The sequence below is a fragment of the Podarcis melisellensis genome (assembly GCF_964234715.1).
Source record: "Podarcis melisellensis genome assembly, chromosome: 17".
Classification (NCBI taxonomy): Eukaryota; Metazoa; Chordata; class Lepidosauria; order Squamata; family Lacertidae; genus Podarcis; species Podarcis melisellensis.
The window spans coordinates 764,602-790,776 of record NC_138534.1 but is presented as its reverse complement, the minus strand read 5'-3'; the positions used below and the strand labels follow the sequence as shown (position 1 = coordinate 790,776).

The window sequence follows — 26,175 nt, the reverse complement described above, 5'->3', positions numbered from 1 at the left end:
CGACTGGCCACCCAGGGAGGCTGAATCGTAGTCTAGCACACTTACCACTACACCGGCTTCACTGGCTCCTGGTGGTGGATCATATTGATGCCAATGGAACACTTCACTTTGGTTTAAAAGTGGGCTGGAGGGGTTCGCACCCAAGATGGGAGAGCGAGCACTGCTCCTGCAGCCTGCGCCATTCTTTTAACCATGGTTGTGAGAGCAAGAACATCCCATCTGTCCCAGCCTACCTGCCAACATAGGAGGAAAGGGCAGAAGCGAGGGCAGGCCAGCTTACAAACACACACTGTTCCAAGCAAGCCACGTCCCTGTGACTCCAGCTGGGGGCTGCAGTCCCTGCTGAGCAACCTTGCAAGAGCGATGGTGACAGGCAAAGGTAAGCTGAGCAAAGAATGGACACTTCATTGTTGCATGGTAGATGCTCAAGGACACATTGCAGCCAGGCAAAAACACCTGGGATTTTGGCAGAAATCCAGGGTCCCAGTGAAGGGTGTGGCCTGGCAGCCAGTTGAGATAGTGGTCCCCAGGACTGAGTTTCCCCACTCCTTCCTCTGAAACACCCACGTTCTTTTTCCTTTTTCTCTTATCCTTCTTTCTATATCACTTTATATTAGCAATACACCCCAACATTATTTTATAATATTTCCTAGTTCTCCTCTTACCATTTATCTAGTTGGTTTCTACTAAGAGCCCTTTGCAAGCCACAAAGTCCTTCTGTATCATTCAGAGGCATTAGCTGCCCTAAACTCCCCAGATAGGGCATGATAAAAATAACCAAAAAAGCCAAGAGCACTCATTAACTACTGGCTCAGGTTGCCCCTCCTAAAGTCACTTGGTCCAGATTATTCTCACACACATACAAATGCAGCGAGGACAATGTTGTTGTGGGAGGAGGGGGGCTCCATTCAGAATATGCAGCCAATTAGCAGGGATATTCCATCCTCCAGTCACCACCCTAACTCCATCCCAACCAGATCTTCTGAACCCGCAACAATTTTTCACCTTCCTAATTATTGAGGAAAATGGCTTCCAGTCCAGAAACTAGACTTAAGTCCAGGAGGGTATTTTAGTTGGCATGGGAAGGGAAGCGTCTGGTCCTCAATACACCTCCGTTCTCCTAGAAGGCCCATTTCCCTCTACTATCCAGGGTCCTAAGAGGGGGGAGGGAAAGAAGTTTGCTAGCTTCCCACCCTAAAATAATGACTACAGCATCTCTCTCATAGCCTTTCCCCCTTTTGTTTCCTCTTCCAACATATTATTTCCTTGTAAAGCTGAGGGAAGGACCTCCACTCTCAGTAAAAGTGGCTTTCCTATTACAGCTGTTTCTCGGGGACTCCAGCTTTGCAGGGAGAAGGACCCACTGTGGCTCCCACAGTCATGGCCAGGGTGAGAGAAGCCCAAGAGGAGCTGCTTCCACCTTGGGATGGTTGTGGTGGAAAGCCTGGCATGCAGAGGAGGGCAAGAGGAATTTCGCCCATGCCAATCTGGGAAGCAGAAGGCCTATCCTACTTTGGGGTGCCTAAGTGTTGTGCAATAACATTTAATCAGTCAGATTTAGTGGCAAAGCTTTCTGTGTTCTCCCCCGACCCCCAGGAATAACACCAAGAGGAAGTGGCAATGTACTGGATGAATCCACCGGTGTTCTGAGTGGTTAAGCCTGCACAAACTTGTTGAGGAACATGTACAAGGAAGGGGATTAGGTCCAGAAACCTCACAAATTCCTTCCCAGCTTTGCAGCCCTCCCAGCTAACAGTTGCTGCCGCCTTCATACTCAAGACCTAGGGAGATTGCTGCCAGGGCAAAGCTGCCTCAGTGCCAGAGGCAATTCTGCAAGGCAACATTTCATCGGAATAGACTCTCCAGAAGCCACTTCGGAGAGGGATCAAGAGGGCAGCTATGGGTGCAGAGGATATAGGACCCTCGGGCAGTCAAATCCACCTACATCTCCCAAGGATCTTAGACCTCCCACAAGCAGCAGACTCCGGGCCTTTGATTATTTCCCTCTAATTTCCTCCATCTCTTTCCTAAACCTTTCCCTCTGAGCTCCTCAAAGCAAGATCTCTGCCTCACCATAAAAAGGGTACAAAAATGAAGGAAGACTGCTCCAAAACACTGTTGCAAAGCAGACCGTTAGAGGTGAATGGAAGATTTATTGAATCACAATAATGTCCAAAAGGCCGCACAGTCTTTCTTCAGGGAAATACCTTAAAATAAAGCTCTCATTAAATTATAGGAGGTTAGTCACATCTAGAGGTACAAATGTTCTAATATTCCATCTTGTACAGTTCTAACAAAATCCTGCCTCTTGAAGTAGGAAAATACACATGCACAACAAGATGACTTAAATATGCCCAAATGGTTAACTGCACAGTAACAGAAAGACTGAGAAAGCTCAAGAACAACCACACCAAGAGAAAAAAACCCTTTCCAGGGAGATCTGAAGGCAAGTCTCATTTAGATGGGTGACCGCTGAGTCAGGTGTGACCAAGAAAGCCCTGAGCTAATGTCTGGGTGCAGGGCTGCCTATTTGCTAGCAGGCGCAGGGCTGAAGGTTTCGCTGCTGGATTTATAAAACTTAAACAACATGGAACTAGGTTATCTGCAGGAACACCTTCACCCACATAGGTATGGCATCTCTTCTGTAACATTTTAATGAAGATTCTGTTCATCTCCCCTGAGATGTCCCCCCCCCAGGCTAAAGAGCCCCACATATTTGGTGCACCTCTAAGAGTTGGCTTTGCATCACCATTACATGTGTACACCCTGCGACGTATCCAAAACTTACTAAAAGAGGATTTACATTCCAAGATCTGAATGGCAGAATATTGTTATATTTGTTCACCACTGACACTTCTCTCCCTGGGCTACTGGACTTCTAGTGTGAGAATTTCGCCTCTGGAAAGGAGGTGGAGAATGCACAACACAGGGCTAAGATAAACATCTGTGATCTGGTGCTGATATGTGTAAAAGAAAGGTTTAGAAGGAAACAAGACAAAAGGTTTCCTCTCCAGGTAAGCCTGGCCCCTGGCCCCTCTTCTCTGACTAACTGCAGGTACTGAGATGGATTCTTATAGGCTTATTCCTTCCCAGCACAGAAAACACTTGTGTTATTGGGAAGGGAATTGATAGATATATTCCTTTTGGTTTGAAGATGTTACTTGCATTAATTTTGTACTAGCAAAATCCTTGATGTTTGTGTACTCTTAAAACATATCCTTGTAGATTGGGGATTAATGTATGGGCAACAAAAGTGGATTTTTGTGAGCCCTTACGGTGGCTAAGGAATGTCTACCTTGAGCCTCAGAGGATACATACCCAACACCTATTACATAATGGGGAAGCTGCAGGTCAGAAGCAGAGGAGTTGCTGTGCTAGTGATGATACTGGCTGCCCTGCCCTGCCCCAAAACATCTGGACCGAAGAATCTCTGCAGGAATGGCCCAAGACATTTTGGTGCCTGAGGCAAACCTAAAAATGCACCCCACCCCCCACAACCACAGAAGCGGGGATAAAGTAGATCTACATCAGAAACAAGGAGGCAAGTGAAGCTGTACGTCAGAAAAAGGGTGGGGAATCAAATCAACCTCCCTCAATGGCTGAAGTGAGAAACAAAGGCTGTTGCAGGGTGGGGCGATGCTCTGAATCATGCAAAGTGGGAGCAGACCCCAGAAGACTCTGGAGGGCAGCCACCACACTTTCCTCCCCAGGGGTGGGATGAGACCAGCAGTGCTTCCTATTCGCGGAGAGACTGCATGGTGGAAGGCTGCTGAGGAGGCAGTAGATCCGGCCTCCAGGGAGCACACAGCAGCTGGCAATGTCACCGTGGCAGCAGCCTTAGAAATGCATTCCTTGGGTGTCAGATCTGCTGCCCTGGTGGATCCTGCTGCCTGAGGTGGTTCCTCATCTGGCCTCATGCGTGGGCTGCCCTGAGTCTCTGTGTGAGGGATGAAAAGCCTGCAAGTCTCATCACACCTTGGAACAATGTTTCCCAAACGGACCTTACCCGTAGTCCGGCAGATAGCACACGAAGGTGGAGCCCAATACAATGGTAATGGATATGCCAAAAAAGAAGGCTACGCGCATGCTCCAGACGTCAACGACGGGATCTGGGTCAAAGCCGTGGTAATCTGGGTTCTGGAAGGGAAAGATGCAAACAATCAGCCAGCAAGGGTGGAAAAACAGGTCCTTGTTCTGAGCAAGCCAAGAAGCAGCTCCTATGGTCAGCTAACATACACAGGCCAGTAATTTCTCCTCCTTTTTTTGCTGCCCCATAAAAAGTCCTCTGGGCAGCTTACAATAAACAAAAACTACAATTATTACTATTAATACTTGTTGTGTTTTACACAGACAGCTCTCAGAGTGGCTTACATAATAAAAACAGAAATAACAAAAAACATTAAAACCAAATATAAACAGCAATAAAGAAAACCTGAAGCAATAAGCGTAATAATAATAATAATAATAATAATGATGATGATGATGATGATGACAGTTCTTATTTGTCTTTGGCATCAGTAATCATCTCCTGCCAAAGCCATGCAGCTTCCATCCTTAGGGAAAGGCTTCTTTGCACTGCATGCCATTTCTACTATATTCAACCCCAACTGCCTGTCTGCCTCCATCCCCACCACAGGTGATACACAGGTGCCCAAAACATCAACTTAAGAAGATGAAATTGCTGAGAGGCCAAAACTGGAAACCTTCAGACACACAGAAGGGCAAAAGTTTAAGGAGAAAAACATGGAAGTGTATGAACCAGTGGATGTGGGTAATCAATCAAGTCTGATACTGCAAAGGGCGCATAGGAAGGTATATACTTCATTTTTTCCTTCAAATTTTTTGTTGATTTTCCACAAAATTAAAAAAAACACTAACAAATAAACAAACATAAATCATAACCTTATTAGAAATAATCTTCTTAACATTGTTAAGTGACTTCCTCGTATCCCCTTAGTTGAATTTCAATGTATATCACTTTAACGGTTTTCCAAATCAAAGTTCTTAAAATCTTAACTTAATCACTTAACATTAGTCTTTCTTCCCAATTCAGCATTAAACATAATAATTCCTCACACTACTTATTTAAATCCTAGGCCTAGCTGGTAATTGTAAACTTTTCCCAATTAATTTAACTTGATGTATTTAGCTAAATAGTCATTAAATTTCTTCCTGATACTCCTCCTCATTCTGGTCGCGGACTCTTCCGGTCAGGTTGGCTAGCTCCGAAAAGTCCATCATCTTCATCTGCCATTCTTCCACGGTTGGTATTTCTTGCATTTTCCACTTCTTAGCTAGTAATATTCGAGCAGCAGTTGTGGCATACAAAAATAATTTAACATCTTTCTTTGGCAATTCCATACCTGTTATTCCAAGAAGAAAGGCCTCTGGCTTCTTTATAAATCCATATTTCAACATTTTTTTCAATTCATTATAAATCTTTCCCCAGAAGTCTTTCACCTTGGGGCAGGTCCACCACATGTGATAAAAAGTTCCTTCTTTTTCTTTACATTTCCAAGATAGGTTATCACAGTTATGATAAATCTTTGCTAATTCAACAGGGGTCAAATAGCATCTGTACATCATTTTCATTATATTCTCCTTTAACATTGTACATGCAGTGAACTTAACCCCTTTCTTCCACAATCTTTCCCAATCCTCAAACATTATGTTATGTCCTACATCTCTTGCCCAATCTATCATCCTTTGTATGCCACTCCAACAGTAACTTATACATTTTAGACAGATTTTTAACTTTAGAATCCAACAACTGCGTCTCCAACTTGGATTTTTCAGAAGCAAAACCGTTTTTTGTCTTCCTTCCTCATCTTTAAAAGCCAATTTTGGATTCCATTCTTGCTTGATATAGAAAACCTCTTTTTTTTTACTTTGTCAGAAGAAATAAATTCTTGTCCCAATCTTTTGTTTATTAGCATTTTTCTATGTAGTCTTATAATGTGGGTTTCCTGTAAACAAATTATGTCCATATTCTGTTTTTCCAAAACATGATAAACTTGCCTCCTTTTTTGAGGAGAGTTCAAACCATTTACATTCCATGAATAAATTCTCAACGCCATAATGCCAAATTAAGAGGATGCTGCCATCCTTACAGCTGTGGGCTTTGTAATCCAAGTTCCACCGAGTGCTTTTGTAGAAATCTGTCCTTATCTCCAACGGTCTTTATCTTTTGCTTTCCTCCTTCAAATTTGAAGGATAGGCCCTCTGGGAATTCCCACCTGAAAAAAATGTTCTTCCTCCTCAAGATGTTTGTCAAATCCGTATATTGGGATCTCAGGTTCAAAAATTGGCATGGGATCTCTTTAAAGAGCACCACAGATTTGTCCTGGATTTTTAGGCCTTCTTTGTAGTGGTGACCCAAAATAATATCTCTTTGCTCCTTGGTCTTAAAAACCACTAAACAGTCATAAATTATTTTAGTGTCCTTTTTGGGACTGAATCTATAAGCTTTCTCTATCCAAGCTTCCACTTCCTCTTTTTTTCTGGTCCCAACACTCCACAAAAAAGCCTATCAAAGACTCCTTGAGTTTTTCCTCTTCCAGAAAAGGGACCCCCCCTCAATCTCAAATGCAATTTCCCCCCCTTCAACTGGAGAAAGGGAGGGAGGAGGACACTTTTTAGTCAATTTAAGGTGTAGCCAGGCAGCACAGGAAAGTTTGTAACAACGTCAGTGGAAACGGAGATTGAATGTTTCCTCTTCCATTGTGACGTCACAATGGAGACAAGTCTTCCCTCCCGGGTGGTCCGCTGCAGAATGGGGAAGGCTCTATCAAATTCACTGTCTTCCTAAAATAATTTCCTAGACACAAACACCCCCTCTTCCCTCGAGGAGGGGGAGCAAGATTGCTTGCAAAGTTTCAAAAGTTTTTCGCTTCTTAAAGGCTTCAGTCTTTGTACACCGATTCTCACCTACTCCAACAAAAGGAGACCGATCTCTGTTTTTAAGTCTCCCTTTTCTTCCAATTTTTTTCCAAATTAATTTTGTAGTTACTTACAGTTCTGAATTTTTAAATCTTTCTTTGTGAAGGAATTGGCGACTCACGATCGCCAGTCTCGGAGCTTCGCTGCTTTGAGCTTACCGGGGAGCAAGGGAGTCGCTGGAAGGCACCCGCCGGAACATCAGGTCCTCAGAATGCCCAATCTGAGGTTTTTAATGGGGAACCATGACGCTCTCGTGGTCTCCCCAACTTCAAAGCGCTGGGGCTCTTTCAGCCGAAAGAGCTCCTGACTGCCATTACTGGGCGACCAACCGGAAGTCTGCACTTCAAGGATAATCATAAAGGTAAACGGACCCCTGACCATAGGTCCAGTCGTGGCCGAATCTGGGGTTGCGGCGCTCATCTTGCTTTACTGGCCGAGGGAGCCGGCGTACAGCTTCCGGGTCATGTGGCCAGCATGACTAAGCTGCTTCTGGTGAACCAGAGCAGCTCATGGAAACGCTGTTTACCTTCCCACCAGAGCAGTACCTATTTATCTACTTGCACTCTGACGTGCTTTCGAACTGCTAGGTTGGCAGAAGCAGGGACCGAGCAACGGGAGCTCACCCTGTCGTGGGGATTTGAATCGCCAACCTTCTAATCGGCAAGCCCTAGGCTCTGTGGTTTAACCCACAGTGCCGCCCGCATCCCTAGGATAATCATAATCATAATCCTAATCATTTTATTATTTATACCCTACCCATCTTGCTGGGCTTCCCCAGCCACTCTGGGTGGCTTCCAGAAAATTAAAACACAATACAACATCAAACATTAAAAACTTCCCTGAGCAGGTCTGCCTTCAGATGTCTTCTAAAAGTTGTGTAGTTATCTCCTTGATATCTGATGTGAGGGCGTTCCACAGGGTGGGTGCCATGACTGAGAAGGCCCTCTGGCTGGTTGCCTGTAACTTTGCTTCTTGCAGTGAGGGAATCACCAGAAGGCCCTCGGAGGAGGACCTCAGTCCTGGCTGAGCGATGGGGGAGGAGACGCTCCTTCAGGTATACGGGGCCAACACTGTTTAGGGCTTTAAAGGTCAGCACCAACACTCTGAATTGTGCTCGGAAACATACTGGGAGCCAATGTAGATACTTCAGGACTGGTGTTACATGGTCTCGGCAGCCACTTCCAGTCCCCAGTCTAGCTGCTGCATTTTGGATTAATTGTAATTTCCGGGTCACCTTTAAAGGTAGCCCCACGTAGAGCGCATTGCAGTAGTCCAAGTGGGAGATAACCAGAGCATGCACCACTCTGGTAAGACAGTCTGCAGGCAGGTAGGGTCTCAGCCGGTGTTCCAGATGGAGCTGGTAGACAGCTGCCCTGGACACAGAATTGACCTGCACCTCCATGGACAGCTGTGAGTCCAAAATGACTCCCAGGCTGCGCACCTGGTCCTTCAGGGGCAAAGTTACCCCATTCAGGGCCGGGGAGTCCTTCACACCAGCCCACCCCCTGTCCCCCCAAAACAGTACTTCTGTCTTGTCAGGATTCAACCTCAATCCATTAGCCACCATCCATCCTCCAACCGCCTCCAGACACTCATACAGGACATTCACTGCCTTCACTGGTTCTGCTTTAAAAGAGAGGTAGAGCTGGTTATCATCTGCATACTGATGAACACCCAGCCCAAACCCCCTGATGATCTCTCCTAGAGAGCCAGTGTGGTGTAGTGATTAAGAGCAGTGGACTCATAATCTGGTGAACCGGATTCGCTTCCCTGCTCCTCCACATGCAGCTGCTGGGTGATCTTGGGCCAGTCACACTTCTCTGAAGTCTCTCAGCCCCACTCACCTCACAGAGTGTTTGTTGTGGGGGAGAAGGGAAAGGAGAATGTTAGCCGCTATGAGACTCCTTAGGGTAGTGATAAAGTGGGATATCAAATCCAAACTCTTCTTCTTATTCCCAGAGGCTCCATATAGATGTTAAAAAGCATGGGGGAGAGAACGGAACCCTGAGGCACACAAGTGAGAGCCCAGGGGTCTGAACACTCATTCCCCAACACCACTTTCTGAACATGGCCTAAAAGAAAGGAGTGGAACCACTATATAACAGTGTCCCCAGCTCCCAACCCCACTAGACAGTCCAGAAGGATACCTTGGTCAATGATATCAAAGGCTGCTGAGAGATCCAGCAGAACTAGGAAACAGCTTTCGCCTTTGTTCCTAGCCTGCCGCTAGAGATCATTGACCAGTGCAACCAAGGCAGTTTCAGTTCCAAGTTGAGGACGGAATCCTGACTGGAAGGGATCCAAATGGTCCACATCCTTCAGGCGTGCCTGGAGTTGTTCAGCATCCACTCGCTCAATCACCTTGCCCAATAATGGAAGATTTGAGACTGGGCGATAGTTGGCCATATTGGCTGGGCCCAAATATGGTTTCTTAAGAAGCGGTTTAATAACTGCTTCTTTAAGCAGGTCTGGGAAGACTCCCTCAAAGAGGGAGGCTTTCATCACCCTACAGAGCCCATCGCCCAGACCTTCCCAGCTTGCTTTTATGAGCCAGAATGGGCAAGGATCAAGGAGACAGCTGGTTGGTATCACTCATCCAAGCAGCCTGTCCATATCCTTAGAGGTAACAGATCAGCATTAATCCCATGCAACTTGACTAGACAGGGCTCTAGCAATCTCCCGCCCCGGCCCTGGTCCCATGTTAGAGTTTACCTCTTTCCAAATATGAGCAACTTTATCTGCATAAAACTTTGCAAAATCATTGCAGGAGGTCTTGCAGTCCTCACCAGGCCGTGATGGCGAAGGTGGTTCCATTAGATTGTGAACCACCTGAAAGAATCTCCTGCTGCTGTTTTCTGCAGATGCAATAGAGGCGGTGAAGAAGGTCCTCTTCGTTGTTGCTATCACAACTTGGTAGGCTTAACGTTGAACTCTAACCTGTATCCGCTCCAATTCAGAATGAGTTTTCTGCCACTGGCACTCTAGCTGCCTCAGCGATTGTTTCATTGCCCTCATCTCTGGGGCAAACCACGGGGCTGTCTGGGCTCCATGCAATTGGAGAGGGTGCTGGGAAACAGACAGTCGATAGCCCTGGTTAACTCCGTATTCCAGCGGGCCACCAGGGAATCAGATGAAAGGCCATCAACATGGGATAAAACATCCCCTACCACTCCCTGGAAACCATTTGGATCCATTAAGTGGTGGGGGTGGACCATCCAAATTGGTCCCACCTCCCTGCAGAAGGGAAGGGTCTCAGAGAAATCCAGTTGCACCAGGAAGTGATCTGACCATGGCACCTCTTTCGGTTCGCTTTTACTTAGTGTCAGATCACCCACGTCTATAGAGGTGAACACCAGGTCTAAGGCATGTGTGTGACTATGAGTTGGGCCAAACTTATCCCCATGGAGGCCATGCTTTCCATGAAGTCCTGAGCGGTTCCTTGTAAAGTCGTGTTGGCATGGATGTTAAAATCCCCTAGGACAACCAAACTAGGTGTCTCCAGGAGAACATCCACCACAACCAAAAGCAGATCAGGCAGGGAATCCTTGGTGCAGCGGGGAGGTTGGTACACCAAAAGGAATCCTGTACTTCCCCTATTGCCCAACTTCCAGAACATGCACTCAGAGAACTGGGTCTTCCCATTAGGACGCCTGGTGCAAGCTAATGGCTGCATCCCCCCCCCCTGCATCCCCCCTCACCACCCACATGACCTGGGTTGCTGTGCATAAGAGAAACCTGGTGGACAAGCAGTAGCAAGAACAGGACCATACGCCTCGTCCAACCAAGTCTCTGTTACACATGCCAGGTCAAGTCCTCCATCCACGATCTTGGATGGCAGTGGCCTTATGAATCATTGACCTAATATTGCACAGCAGCACCTTACGGTTATGTGGGTCTCCCTTGTTGATTCCAGTATCCTTCTGTTCAAGACCAGACCCAGAGGCAGGGATAGTCTTCAAACAATGACTAAACCTGCCTCCTTGGTAATGACGTGGTCTGGTCTTAGATTAACTCCTCCTCCTGTCCGTGATCACTGAGATCAGGTGTCCCAGTGCATCCCCTCCGTGGAACTTGTCCTGGCCATTATGTTGGCTGGGGCCCACTCCCGGGCAGCCCTGACCCTCTCCCCAGAGTGGCCAATGTACTTGCAAATTATTATTATGTATTAAATTTATTAAATTTAAATCTGAGCTCTCGTTTCAAAAACATGTAGGTAGCACGCCCTATTAACAAATAGGAATCCAAAAGGTGCAAGTTTTGAAGGAATGAAACACCCCCCATCCTGCCCCCCGAAGTCTGACATTTTGGGTGAAATTTAAATATGTACAATAATTACTTTTTTATCAAACCTAAACTATTTTATATTTGGCATGCTTATGAAATTTACAGAGCAATCTTAAGCATGTTTACTCAGAAGAAAAGCTATGATGTTTAGTATGATTACACCCCTAGAATTTCAGCCTGATGGGTTATATTCAATCCTGCTGTTCCACTAGCACAGCAGACTTCTGCTTGCATAATGGAACTTTCCCCTCTTCTCCCTTGCAGCCCCCATGCACCCGTAATATATGCTCAAGAGGGGTGGGGGATCCTCTGGAGAAGATTTTGAGGACATGTGGGGAGAGCAGAGCAGAAAAAGTCTTTCTCTGTGACTGGAACTTCATGCATGCAATGTTGCATACAACTCCAAAGGTATTAATGATTTACAGTGTGATCCTATTTATGTCTACTCAGAAGCAAGCCTCTCTGAGTTCAGTGGGGCTTACTCCCAGGCAAATATAGTACTCTACATATAGGAGTGTAGCTTTAGTTTTGTACAAGTGAAAGGACAGCAGAAGCAGGTTTCTTGCTTCTAGTATCTCCAAATTAAATCAAAGTTCTTCAAAAGAAGACAAGCAGCAATTTGCAAGAAAGCAAAAGCCCCCGTTTGCTCCTTCCATGGAAATGACAGCAACCTAGGTGCAGAAATGCATATTTGATGCAAGTGTTGTAATATTCCTAGAGTTTAAACAAGAATTAGCATTCCCTAATCATGTAGATTTACTTGCATAAAAATCTTTATACCCCTTATTCATTCCAAAAGGGAAAATTATTTCACAGACTCTTTTTTCCAATTTTTCATTGGAGAAATGAATGCAACTTTGGGTTAGAGTCAACCAACAAGTCCCGCGGAAGGACTTCCTTTAGTGCAACAGAGCTTTCTCCCCCTCTTCTCCCCCTGTGCCCTTTCCAAATTGGCTCTAGGCGGGTTGAGAGAACTCCCCAGAACAGTGTGCATTAAAAAAATAAAATTCTTTATTGCTCACAATTATATCTTACAGTATGAATTAATGATTAATGATAAATTAACATGTGCCATTAAGGTAAGATGGGGAATATGCAGGAGAAATGATTTTGAGGAGAAATGGAAGGTGTTTGTAGAATTTGTACTGTTAAAATGGAAAGGGGTCAAACCATTGCAAGAGGTGTTGACATTTTGGGAGGTTGGATAGTTACAATGGAACGGTCTTGGTGATGGGGTGTACATTTTTATTCTTATTTATCTGTGATTATTACTCTGTCAAAAGAAAGAAATACAAAATCATAACTTTTTTATTAAAAAAGTGTGCAGGTCGGGGAAAGGGGGCTGTTCCGTCTGGCAAGCTGAATTCCGTATGCTGGCTAACAGCTGCTATGCTCAATTCCTTCCTCTGTGTGTTCAGCAGAGGTCCTGGTCCCACTCCACATTAATTGTTATACAGCAGCCTTTGGCATCCTGGTGCCCTCCAGACGTTTTGGACTACAGCTGAGCTGATTGCGGATGATGGGAGTTATAGTCCAAAACACCTGGAAGGCACTGGATTGGGAAGGGCTCTTTGATAGCCATTTTTGCTGAGCCTGCAATAACTAAAAAGAGTCTACAATGCTACCAAAACCCTAAGCTATGCAAATGGAAAGAGGAGACAATTACACTGACTTTTGTAAAATACACTAATGGAACTAATGGAGAATGTGTTAAGGGGAGTTAAGCATGATATTCAATAGCTTGGACTAGGCTTGAGCATTTGTGCATATGAGAGGGATTCTTTTGCAGAAACACCCCAGAGTGAGAGCCCTTGCTCTCTAGCTGCTTATTATGTGGCTGCCTCTGAACCTTCAGGCAGCAGCGCTCCCTCCACGACTCCCCCAGACATGAATGCAGACGTCCCTCCTCAAACTTCAAACATGGTTTGTGTCCAGCCAGCCCTTCAAGCTACAAAGGGATCAGAATCTGCCTGGCATTATTAACCCAAGCAGAGGTGCAGAACTCTTTTGGACACATGCATGCCCTCCAGTGGCTTCTTCTGTAGTGAAACAAGGGGAGGCCAAGCTCCTCAGAGAGGAGAGGCAGACCCAGCACTCAAGCCAGACACACGACACACTGAGCTGCACAATGCCCCGTGCAAAAGGATCAGCACAGCAAGTCTGGAAACTAACATTTCAACGTGGGGAGAACATGCAGGGGGTCCTGCTTTCCCTAAAGCTCCCTGCCACCCCTGCTTTTTGGCTCAGGTGTGTGGAAGCCCACTGCAGGGACCCTGGGAAATGGAAGAGTGAGGGCTCAGGTGCTCTTTCAAAAATAACTGCTAGACAAAAACAGTTCCAACCTGGGCATTATGGGGAAGAGTGAGGAGGATCAACATTTTATGGCCTTTTAATTTTTGTTTGGGGGGTTGTTATTGGTTTGTTTTGGTTTTTATTATGTATTTTGTGTTCTCATCTTGAATTTTTATGTCCTGAACCATCCTGTGATCTTTGGATGAAGGGTGGCATACAAACTTAATTAATTAATTTCCCCTGCCTTTTTCCCTGGTGGGACTCAAGGCAACCTACAGATAAAATAGAAAGTGTAATAATTAAAAAAAAATGAAAGAATATATTCTATTAAAGCCATACAAATAATTACAATAAAAGCAGCACAGCACCAACCCCCTTATTAAAAATAGTCAAGTTCCCAGCAAGGCTTTTTTCCTGGGGGTTCTCAAGGGTATGCAGTACCAGCATCTCTCCCCCCCAATTAAAAAAGTGTGGCACTTACTGTAACACACACGCTGGTTCCCAGGCATCTCCCAACTGCCCTGAACTTCCTGGTTCAGAGACACACCTGTTTCCCTAGTAGATTTACTTGCACTTCCAGCCTAGTGTGGCAGTGTGTGCTTTCCTTGTCATGTCAACCAACTATCTGTGCAATGAAATTTTGGGTTTATTTCCCCAACCATACACACATGCACACACACACACACCCAAAATTGAGGGAGGGCAAGAAGGAAATTTCAGAGAGCTAACAAAAACAGGAGAGATGAGATCTCATTAGGCCGTTGCTTGGATACTTCTTTTTGCCCAGTTCCTGGCACCGGGGCTGTGAAAGATGAAGTGCTTGGGTAAGAGCAGTCTTCAAAAGGAGCAAATTCTCCTGCCGCAGCCCACTCGCATGCATACAGGCACACTCGTTTTTATTGCTTCCTTGGAACCATATAGAAGCAACATGTCTGCAGGTATGCTGACCTAGTGATGTACAGGACCCTCAAGACCTCCAGTGGGGCTGGTGGTGAGGTGGTGTCAAGTTGGTCAAAGGATCAGTTTGGGCACCTTGAGCTTCCCTGCTCCATGCCACCCAACTCTCCTTTTTCTCCCTTCTCACCTCCCTGCACGGTGGGGGGCTTCTTTTTCTTTCGCCCACTTACTGGTTCAGGCTGAGTCACAGCAGGCTTGAGAGAACAGGCGCCCCTCCTCTCTTGCACATCTAGGGAGCTATATTTGCAACCAATTCTCTCTTCCTCCCTCCCTGCTTCAGTAGCAGAGCTGGGACAACTCTCTCTCTTTTTGGTTTGTTTTTTAAAGGATCCATTATTGGCATGGGATATACTGTATACGAAGAGGGAAAGGTCTGCGAGAGCAACTTTCTTACCTGGTCCGGATCAGCAGCCTTTCCAAATACTGTTTAGCATTGCCCGCTCCTGCTCAGGAGGCACAATGATGCATTCATGAGTCCTGCCATCTTTCTCTCTGCTTTGAAATACAGCAGAGGAGAGAGAAAGGACCCCCACTCCATGAGCCCTGCTGGCTGGAGCTGATATGCAGGGGGGTGGGAGCTGCCTGGGACCACAGATTCCCCACCCCTGAACTATACCAGGAGCTATATTATGGTCTTGGAAGAAACCAAGATTTTGGAGCCATATTCTTAGGAAGGAAGAAGACAACAGCACCGTGGTCAGGTCCAGGCATTAATCCCGGGACTTAATCCGGGGGCACTGCAAGAGGTGGGACTTCCAACTCTACAATTCTATGATTTTGTGAAGGATGGAACCAAAGTGTGCGGGTGGGGGTGCCTGTGTGTGTGTGCGCAGCTCCAAAGAGCTTCCCTCCCAGTCAGCCTGGTGCAGAAGCTCTTTGCACGTCCTTTCCCCTGCCTGCTCCCTTTCTGTCCTCTCTGTCTTGCTATGACCAGCAGCAGTGTGAGCCACCTTGCTCTGGAGCTCCCCTTAGGCAAGGCAGCAGTTTCAGGTCACTATGATTTATTAAACAGCATGAGCAGCTTTGCCGCTGCTTAAATATTTAAAGAGTCTTTGTACTGAGAGAAAAAGCATGGTGCTTGCACAGAGAGAGAGACAAATAGCAGGTGCTGCAGAAAGCATGGTTCATCCTTCCTGAAGTCATGAAGTAGATGGAAAAGGTTGTTGGTAGCAGCTGCTGTTCTGTGGACTCCCAGAGTTGCCTTCCAAAGTCTCCCTTCTTATAAGGGTGGGGCAATTTGGGCTCAACTGCACATGGCTCAAGGGAGACTCTGCTCCATCTAGACATGGACCTTGCAGAAGCCAGGGGTCACTTTCTTCCCAGTCCCATGTCTCTCGCAAGGCCATGCCTCCGCAATGACCTGTGGCCAAGTAAGCAGAATGCAGCCGTCACTGGCTATGCAGGCCAGCCCATCAGAGATCAGTCCACCCAGGCACTTGTACTGCCTGCCTAGGATAGTGGTGCAGGCCTGCCTTAGGTTATCGTAGAATGCCCTCTTGACTATTTCAGCCAGAAATCATTTTCTCAGCCTAGCCTACCTCACTGGGTTGTTGCAAGGAGAAAATGAGACAACCACAGACATACTGCCCTGGCCCTTTTGAAGGAAGGGCAGAATGCACACGTGAGACATTAAATAAATATAAGCAAGATCCAGGCAAGTGTTTGACCCAGGCCCAGGCTCCTTGAAAATATGTGTTGGATTTCAAGGGATATTCTATTTGCATTTTTAAAAGCTATAATCGCCAGGCTCTAGATAAGAGTGGATTTGAAATCCTGCCAAAGATAGTCACAAATGTCCTACCATTCCGTAATAATAGGTAGGCAGCACAATTCAACTGAGATTGCACCCCTAATTTCTATGGTCCAATACTTCTCTTTTTCTCCATCACTGCAGAAATTATACAGGCAGCATGGAACACAAGAGGTTCTGCTGCACTGATGGAGCAGAAAAAGGGACAAAACACAAAAAACACATACACCAGCACATGATCCTGAATGAGGAAGGGTTAGTCAGGGACTCAAACATCCCTCTGGCAACGAGTGGGGCCTACTTAAAGGGAAATCACCCAACAAACCTCTGTAGGATGTCCACATATAAGCATTAACAAGCAGACGTAAGTAAGAAATGTGAGCGGTTGTATTTTACAATATTTTATCTTTGGTATCAAGGGGCTCCCCCCTCCCCCTGTGCTGTACAGTATCACCTTTACCGCAGACTCTGCTTCCAGAGACACAACCACCCTTTGCAAACTCCTTAGCCAAGAGGTTTCATGCTCCACACCAACGTGACGGCACAACAGTGAAGTTTCTTTGTGGGTGGTGCAAACAAGGAGCTGCGCGCAGAGCCCTGACCTGCTTCCCCCTCCCAAGCCCATCTTTGTGTCAGGCATCTACTTGGCAGGCTAGGAAGCGGGGGTGTCAGCCCTGACAAGCTGTCAGTGGAGGCTGATTATTCCATTATTGGCAAGTCTCCTGTGACACCTGACCCCACCCCCTTGCTCAAAGCAGGTGTATGCCGCCAACCCAGCGTGGAAGATGTTAATGCAGTAGCAATGGGTAGATGGGGCTTGGAGCTGCCTGTCCCCCACAGTCCTCCTTTTGGGGCATCAGAAATGATGTCATTCTTGGAACCATCCCAAAGGATATGCTAACAGACCACCTGATTTCTTAGCACACCCCCTATGCAAAGCAGAGGAGGGGCATTTTAAGAGGGGAGCTAGGAGAACAGAAGCAGCTTCCGGGGGTGGGGGGCGGCTGAGCCACAGAACTGTCTGGAACACAACATACTTAAAAGCTTTCCTTGAACTCTGCTCATTCCTCTTTGGAGGATGCGTGAGAGTGGCCCCTACAGACTTCTTTTCACCTTGTAATAGCTTGCCTTCCTCAACACTTTCATGGATTAAACACCACTCTCTATTTCTGGCGTTCAATGTCACTGCCGAGGGCGCTCGGAGGCCAAAGCATTCACATTTTTATTCCATAAATATGCACCCTGGTACCTCAAGAAACTAAGCTTCCAAGTTACTGTTTCCTTAAGAATGAAACCACAAGTTATCAAATCTCATGGTTGCAAAGGGATGTTTGGATTTCTAATGCTTAGTGGATAGGATTTCAGCACTGTCAGTCTTTCCCGGGAATGGATGCATTTGACCAAATTCAACCAGCTCCTACACTTTGATTTAGAGCTCAACACCTAGCAGTTTGGAGGGCAGGGGAGGGTTTATCAAGCACAAGGTTTCCACAACAAAAACTCCAAAATCCTTACCCAGGTTATGTAAATAGATAGCCACACAGTAAGACAGTGCACAGAAGCAGAATGCAAATTCAGCAACATGAGCTGACATTTCTTGGCAAACAGTAGCACGGTATTTTATATATACCATCTATTTTATTTCTTCCACTCATAACCTACCCTTCATCTCAAAGGTTCCCTGAGCGGTGCACAGCCAAATTCAATTAAAAAACAAATACATTAAAATATAACCTACAGCACTGCACGAGAGCTTAAAATCAGAAAAACATCAGAAAACCACAATGCAAGCAGCAGGAGAGAACAGGTATTCAGCTTAGCCTTCCCCAAATGCCCAACGTGTGGCAGCATCGAGAGAAGAAACAGCAACAAAGGAGCATATTGGGGCCGTGAAGAAGACACAGCTTGGCCAGTGCCACACAGATTACTGGGATGCCGCTCTCTAAACACCAGAAGCTCCAGCAGACATTGCCAACATCCTTTCAGCTTAGCTCTATAAAGGACAAAAACTCACTCACTAAAAAATGAAAAAGCAGAAGTTTCTTGGAATTCAACCATGATCGCACCTGACAACTCTGCCTGCCATTTACTGAGAAACAAGAGCACACACATGCAGCCATAGTTGAGTCAGCCATTCTTTTTACAGGCTCAATCGATAAGTCCTACCAAGGTTCCCAGGGAGCCATGCTGCTACTGAACTCGGCCTTGTATTCTGTCGGTCGTCAGGCGCCTTGTGGGAGAGACACTTCTTCACCTCACCCCGGTCCTCTCTGCAGATAGAAAACCAGATGCCTCCCAGAGGGCCACAGTCTAGCGTGGCTGCAGAAATCACTTCCAATCAGCCACTTGCTGAAAAATGTATTGCTCCCAAGAACACCAAAGCCGCCCCCCCAACAGCAGCACCCTGTATCTGCCTAGCTCAAGGAAGCTCAAGTTCTACTATTCTGCATGATATAGATATGCTGTTTGAACTTCCTTAAAAAAATTAATCCATCCCCACATCCAATGTGCAACACAACCCACCGGCCCCACGCCTGACACAGCTTTACTTTTAGCCCCTGAAAAATATGTCTTAATTCTAAATGCCCCTTTATGTACTTTGAAATCTGATATCCCCAGAATTCCATCTTCTTCATCCACTATGGTTCATGTGTAACATGATGTCTAACTAGAGTCCTTCATTTTTTAAGAGAGCCCCAAGCATGAAACTGCCCCAAGAGAGAAAAGTGAAAAGGCGCAGAAGACTGGAACCAGGAAGCCAGCTTTTCCTGATAGAGGAAAACAAATTGTAGTAGCTAGAGATGGCAGGAGGAAAAGAGATCAAGCCAGAATCAGGTTTCCTGCTACAATGTGCAATGCTGAGCTATTGCTTTAGACACAAACTGCTCAGAACAGCAAGCCCCATGTGTATTTATTAGTATTGATAGAGGTCCTTAAGAGCTGTTCAGGGGAATTTTCAGTGCATCAAGGATATCATCCTATTCAGCTTGCTTCCCTAGCATGACTGCATTTCAGATGATTCCTCAAAGGAGCAGGTGGCACAGAAAGTCATGAAATCTGCTTCCTCAAATATTTCCCAAGAAAGGCTGGAGTAAAGGCCACTAATCATGCATCAGGATTAGGACATATTGCCTTTGGCTTGCCTGAATGACTAAGGCTACTAGCTCAGATCTGTTTAAATTAATCAACCCAAACCTTTAGCTGATTAATTTGCAAGGGGGGCAATTTTAACTTGCAAGTTTGTGAAATAAGGAGAGCACACCAGTTTGCTTCTGAAGCCATCTTGGTTCCAGTGTATCATAGGGGAATAAATGAAGAGAGGAAACAGTGGCGACGGTCCCTCCTTCTAACCAATAGCACCGATGGCTAGGAACTTGTATGTTAGCTTCCACTTTCTTCATTGATCTCACCACACTGTCCCAACTAAATCCATCTCCACCTGGCTGCAACAGGAGAAGATACACACAAAGGATTCCACCGTTGGCCTGGCTGGAATCAACGGCCATTTGCTTCCTATTCCTCCACCACAAGCTGCTTCCTCAGCTGCCATTCCAATGGATCTCTAGAAAAACAATTGCATAACTTTTGAGAACCGGCACCTGCATTTCCTTTCTTTGCTTCCAATTACTTTTGAATTGTGAGCCTGTGGGCAGAGACAATTCACAATTTTCAAACATCTCTACAGTGCCTAACATATTTTTTTTCGGGGGGGGGGGGAGTGTCTCTTTATAAATGATTAATAATTACTAGGGTTCTGGAAACATATTAAAGTTTAACTGATCAATCACTGATGTAAAAAAAAATTCCTTTTCTACCCAAACTGAAAATACTAGTGTTAGAAACTGGGATAGAAATGCTAGGAGTCATGTGGCTCCTGGGATGCAGGTTGTGGGTGCCAAAACAAAATGTCTTTCTCTCTTTTTTTGGTACCCCCACTGCCAGACTAGGCAACCCCATGGGGGGGGGGGAAACCTGCTGCCGGGCGAATCAGGTAGTCTGCAGGTAGGACAGCAGCAAAATGTGTGTCTTTTCCTACAGCGCTATCCCGCCAAACACATGATTGGCCTGGCAGCAAAAAATTCTCTCTCTCTCTCCACCCCCACCCATATACTATAGCTTGGGAAGGGCAAACCCATGGAAGACAAGCTCTGTATAAGACACAGGTTAGAAGGTTATCCCATATCTGCTTAATTTACAGATACCATGCCATCATCACATCCAGGTTAAACTACTCCCAGCGCATTCTACATGACGCAGCCTTTGGAAGGTGTTTGGAAACAGCAGGTGCTGCAGAATGCTGCAGCCAAAGTACTGATGGAAGCCTTTTCTCCTTTTCCAAAGCATAAAATGCCATGTTATGTGACATTCACTTGACCACTGTATTCTTTGCATCTCAGTTCAAAAGGCTGGCTATCACTGAACGCTCTAAATAGTTTTGAGGAATGGTGCTTAAGGACTACTGCTTTCTCCAGCATGATGCTGGCTGACTGCTAAGGTCTTTGGGGGAGTCTCTGTCCTGTCTCACAACACTGTCAGAACTGCATGGAACATGATACTGTCAGCTGCAACTGTGCTACACTATGGAACTTCTCTTTTCTCTGGCCTTGCTCCCACTTGCCACACATGGTTGCAGGGATTGTGGCATAATACACTGCCCTTTGTGGGCTGACACTCTGGCAGAGGATGGATCGGTGCTGAAGAGAAGTCACTGGAGATATAGGGATGCTCCCAGAGCATGGCTCCATTTCTCCACAGCCCTCTGCCGAGTCCAAGAAAGAACTCAAGCACACAGCCCTGTAATCGCTCTCCCCTCTCAACCTCAGTTGGCCTCCTAGCAAGCCCAGCCAAGAACCACCCACCGAAAGCCACAGCAGAGAAGGCTGGAGAGTGACTTCAGCTCCTTGCATTCCACAAGCCAATGATTTCTACCTGTCCTGTGCCAGAGAGCTTTTTGGAAACAAAAGACGCTGAGACAGGAAGCGAAGCGAGGTGCCACGTAGAGAGATCTCCCTCCAGAGATCTCAGCAGGCAGTTGGTGCTTCTCTACCTCTGAAGACCAGCCCCCTGGTGGGCAGGGAGGTGGAACCCCTCTCTCCTTGGTAAAAAATTCCTCAAGTGGAAATTTATTCTCTCCTTCCATCCTGGCCCCTCCCAACCCATCAGAAATACAGCAGTCACTCGTGTTAATTTCCCCTGGGTCTAATAAATGGCTACCCCCAGGGCTCCACAGTTGCTGCCTTCTCCATACAGCATCAGTGGTGACACTCGAAGAGCCTGTGTAAACCATCGCCTGGAGCTACAAAACCCAACTCCTGCCTACAGATGCAGCAATCAATGCCTCCTGCTCATATGCAGCCCCCCCCCCGTGTTGGGCGCTAATTATGGAGCCAGGTTCAAAACTGCTCCCAAGATGCTCAAGCGTCTCATCACATTTCCATCCAGTGCAGACAGTATGAGTCTGTTCCAGCTCCTGGTTAATGTCACTTCAGGGGTATACAGAGAGAGCGGCTGCTAAAGTGAACCTGGCAGGAGATTTATGGCAGCAGTGCTGCTAGACCGGGAAAATCTCATTTCTCTACAGAAGGAGCTTCTTCATCATTCACTTATTGAGAATGGAAGTGGACAGTGGTCCCAGCACTACTGCTATTTAGGGTAAAGGCACTCGGAGATAAGTTAACTGTCACTGCTCAGTGCACACATTACACTTAAATTAGGAGACGTGAGGGTCCCTCCGCCCCCCCCACCTCAGTCCAGTGGATTTGCAAACTGGTGTGGACTAAACAACAATCAGCCAACAGGTCTGTGGAGATGCAATCTAACCAAAGGAAGCTCTGAAAGTGAGATGAAGGCAGGGCCGGGAGGTAGCAGGAGCATGAGAGGCCACGGACTCCTTACCTACTGAGCCTTCCTGATGACACAAGCCTAGAGAGCTCCCTCTTCCTATGGCAAAGTACCGGAAGGTCAACGGCTACACATGCCTGCAGCCCACACTTAGATCAGTGGTGGTAGCGGCTGGATGTTTCTGGCAGGGCTGTGCTCGTGTCCCAGCCTGACCCAGGGGCGGAGGGAAGAGATTGTGATCCCTCGTAATTTTCCTTCTTTCAGTTCTCCCAAGCCTCCCTTTTGTTATTTCCCCAGCCCTTGATATTTAGACCATAATCTCTGCAGGGCAAGACTTGCCTTTTCTGACTTCCCATGTACCAGGAAAGACCATGGTTCAGTGGAGGAGAGCCTTCTCTCAAGTTCAATTCCTGGCATCTCCAAGCAGGGCTGCCTCAGAAAGATTGCTGTGAAATCCCAAAGAGCCATTACCAGTCAGTGCTGACAAGGACTGGGGAACCCGGTACCCTCTAGCTGTTGCTGCTGGACCACAACCCCCACCATTTCTGACCATTGGCTCTGCTGGTTGGGTAGGAGGGGAGGGAGTTGGAGCCCAATACCTTCTGCAGTAGCACAAGCTCTCTATCCTTGGTATAGACATCCCTGAGCTAGATGGGCCAAGAGGCAAGGTTCTGTCATTGTGTAACAAGAGGGTTAAACACAGTGGTACCTCGGGTTAAGTACTTAATTCGTTCCGGAGGTCCGTTCTTAACCTGAAACTGTTCTTAACCTGAAGCACCACTTTAGCTAATGGGGCCTCCTGCTGCCACCGCGCCACCAGAGCATGATTTCTGTTCTCATCCTGAAGCAAAGTTCTTATCCTGAAGCACTATTTCTGGGTTAGTGGAGTCTGTAACTTGAAGTGTATGTAACCTGAGGTACCACTGTACACGCTAAAGCAAGACTCTGTTGTTGTAGTTCCTCTGAAACCAGGATACAAAACATGCAAAAATAAAAGTGAAACCTATACAGCCAGCTTAAGATCTTGGAAGTGGTGGAAGAGGTATGAAGACAAAGTTGAATACACCACAATCGAGACAGGGGAACCTCAAGCCCGGACAGCCAAATGCAGCCGCTTCCAGGCACCCCTACAGCTCTTGTGCCTCTCCCTAGACTACATTTCACCCCGGAAGTGCTCTTCCCCCACTTTGAGTGCTCCTGCCTGACTGAAAGGAGTTCTTGTACTGGGATAATGTCTTTTACTTCCTTGAATGGAGGACAGAGATTGCAGAACCCTTTGGTTTTGTATGGGTGCAATGTAACCCATTGTACAGGTTAAGAGTCACCTACCACTGACAGTTCCCACACAAAAACCAGAGGGTTCTGCATTCTTTGATTGGCCATGGCTCCCTGGCACACAGGGGATGATGGGAACACAGGATGGCAGTCAGACATTGTGTTAAGCTCCGCAGGGTGGTGACCACCTCAGGGTGACGGATTTGGGATGTCAAAGACGGATGAGTGGAGGCACACAATTTATTGTTGTTGTTAAAATTTGCATACCTCCCATTCTTATTATTATTAAAATTTGTATACATCCCTATACCCACAGGTCTCAGGGCATAAGATTGACCCCAAAGTACCATCAATTGTGCAGTAGTCCTGTACAAGCACCACAGAAATGACTGAGGATTGAGAAAGAGCATGGGGTGGCCCATGCTTTCTTCTTCTTTGGTGATCACTTGTAACAGAGTAAGATTGTCTGTTACAGTGAGTCTGTAAGAGACTGTGGAGGCCAATTCCGGATCCACACATACTTCCACAGTGCGGACATAAGTTTCCGGGTGGGAGTTGATCATGGTGAGGGTTTGCCAAACGTGCTTCTCTCTTCGCATGTTTCTCCCTTGCGTCCTGAGTTTGAGTGTCTTCAAAACCTAAGATACCTTTGGTCAAGGCTGTTCTCCAACTGGAGCGCTTGCAGGACAGTGTTTCCCAGCTGTAGGTGTTTATACTACATTTTTGAAACATTTGCCTTGAGACAGTCTTTGAACCCCTTTCCATTTTTAAGCTTGGAATAGAGTAGCTCCTTTGGAAGATGAGAATCAGGTATCCGAACAACATGACCAGACCAACCAAGTTGCTGTTGAAGAATCATTGCTTTGACACTGGTGATCTTTGCTTCTTCCAGTACACTGGCATTAGTTTGCCTGTCTTCCCAAGTGATGTGAATTGATGGAATCTTTCGAGGGTTGGAGATGGTGTTTAAAAGTGGTCCATGTTTCACAAGCATACAGTAAGGTTGATAGTACAGTAACTTTGTAGCTAATTAGTGGGAAGGTGGCGCCATCTGAATTTTGCAATCTAGATCAGGGATCAGCAAAGTTACCACGCCTTGGGCCGGTGTCTCCAGCGCCAATCATGCGGTGGGCCAGAGGGCGGGGGAGTGTGTGCCCATACACATGCGCACATGCTATTTCTGGCGCACTTCCGGGTCGGAGAAGCACCCGAATTAGCTTGTGCGCATGTGCACGGGCCTCCTCCAACCCAGATGTGCACCGCAAATAACGCTTGCGCATGCGCACAAGCTGTTTCCGGTGCTCTTCCAACCCAGAGGTGGGCAGCAGTGCAGTGCTGGTAAGAGCGGGCGGTGACAGCGGGCGGCAGGGGTCTCAGGATGCCGGATAAATGAGTCCCATGGGCCTTAGTTTAGGGACCCCTGAATTAGATAGAAAAAAATGTATTGGGCCGATCCTGGTCCTGCTCTTTCCTTTTCTTTGGCAGGAAAGAAACAGAGCCAGGATAGGTCTGAAGAACCAAAGACACTCTGAATGTAGGCAACAGAATATTAGGGAGGAGATACAACAGAGCAAAGGTGCAGCAGGCAGGTGACCCACGAAGGATGCCCCTGCAGAAGGTACACCCAGCAGCCAGTTGCTCAGTGTCTTCTAGGACCAGATATCCCATCTGTCCTTCCAACAGATGCGTTGGCTCAGAGCCCAACCCATCAGAGCACATACAGCTCTGCCAAAGCCAGAACTGAGGCTGTTATCACACCCTGCAAAGCCCCAGCTGCTCTGCAGCTAGGATTCTTCTCATCTGGGGCACAGCCTTGGAGCTAGAGTTCCTAGGAAGGAGGGGAAAAGATGTGAGAGGCCTCAGCGGTGGACAAAACAGCTCTCCGTATTTCACCAGACACAGCAGTCCCGGTGGTGCCTCATAATGCAAACAGCTCTCCTGTTTAATAAATCTGGCCCTAGTCCCAAGGGAAGAGACAGGGGCAAACAGTTCCCTGGTCCCTTTGGCACAGCATGCATTTGTACTGCTGCACCATGCTCCTTCTGGCCCACATAGTTCCAGGCAGGGATTAGTCAATGAGCTCTAAAAACAAAAATGTGGAAGAGTGGTGCCAGATGCAGCTGCTGCTGGGCCCAGATTTAAAGGATGAAGGAGAGAAAGTGTGCTCACAGGTGTCGCATCAGACACAATAAGAAGACTGCTCAGCTCTATTAATCATGGAGACCTTGCTATTAAATAACATAGAAAGGGTGGGGAAGTCAAGAATTTGAAGCCCAAATGCAAATCCTCTCCCTGCAATTTACTATCCTCTCTTCCCTGAAACCATAAGGCAATCTTGGCATCCTTCCAACCATCCAAGTTCTCTCTTGCTTTAGCTGACCACTAACTTGTACCCTTAAACTTATCCCAGCCCTTCTACTTCCTTTATTTTTATAAGCCTCTGTGGAACTGTACAGTGTGGTGTACAGAGCAGGTCTTGATGGCTGTACAGAACGTAGTTGGTGCAAAACACACCTCACTTCTTAACATGGGAGGCTGGAAGCTCATAAAACTCGGCATGGGCTTCTTTATAGCTTTTCTTGTACAATTCAACACCCAATTCAAGTGTAACCTATGGAAACTCCAAAAAACTCATGAGCCATATTTAACTAAAGCCAGTGCAAATAATTCTGCTAGCACAAAGAAACTCCCCTTCCACGTGTACCCCAAGCTGGCAAATTGGGGGGAGCCCAGAACAGATTTAAGGGGGCATGGGGGAAGAGAGTGGGAGAAGGTCCTGTTGTGCAAGAAAAATCTTTGAACTGATGGAAATTTAGCCACAGTGCTACGTTGAATGC

The 26,175-nt window shown here is 46.6% G+C and overlaps 1 protein-coding gene across 2 annotated transcripts in view; it reads right to left on the bottom strand.

Annotated features, from left to right (window-relative positions):
- Positions 1-26,175, bottom strand: part of NDUFB11 (NADH:ubiquinone oxidoreductase subunit B11) — a 39,321-nt gene that overhangs the window by 7,882 nt on the left and 5,264 nt on the right. For both annotated transcript variants that reach the window (XM_081895318.1, XM_081895317.1), the window contains exon 2: positions 4,007-4,137. In XM_081895318.1, coding sequence (XP_081751444.1) covers positions 4,007-4,137 — 131 coding nt within the window. The remainder of the gene's footprint in view (positions 1-4,006; positions 4,138-26,175) is intronic.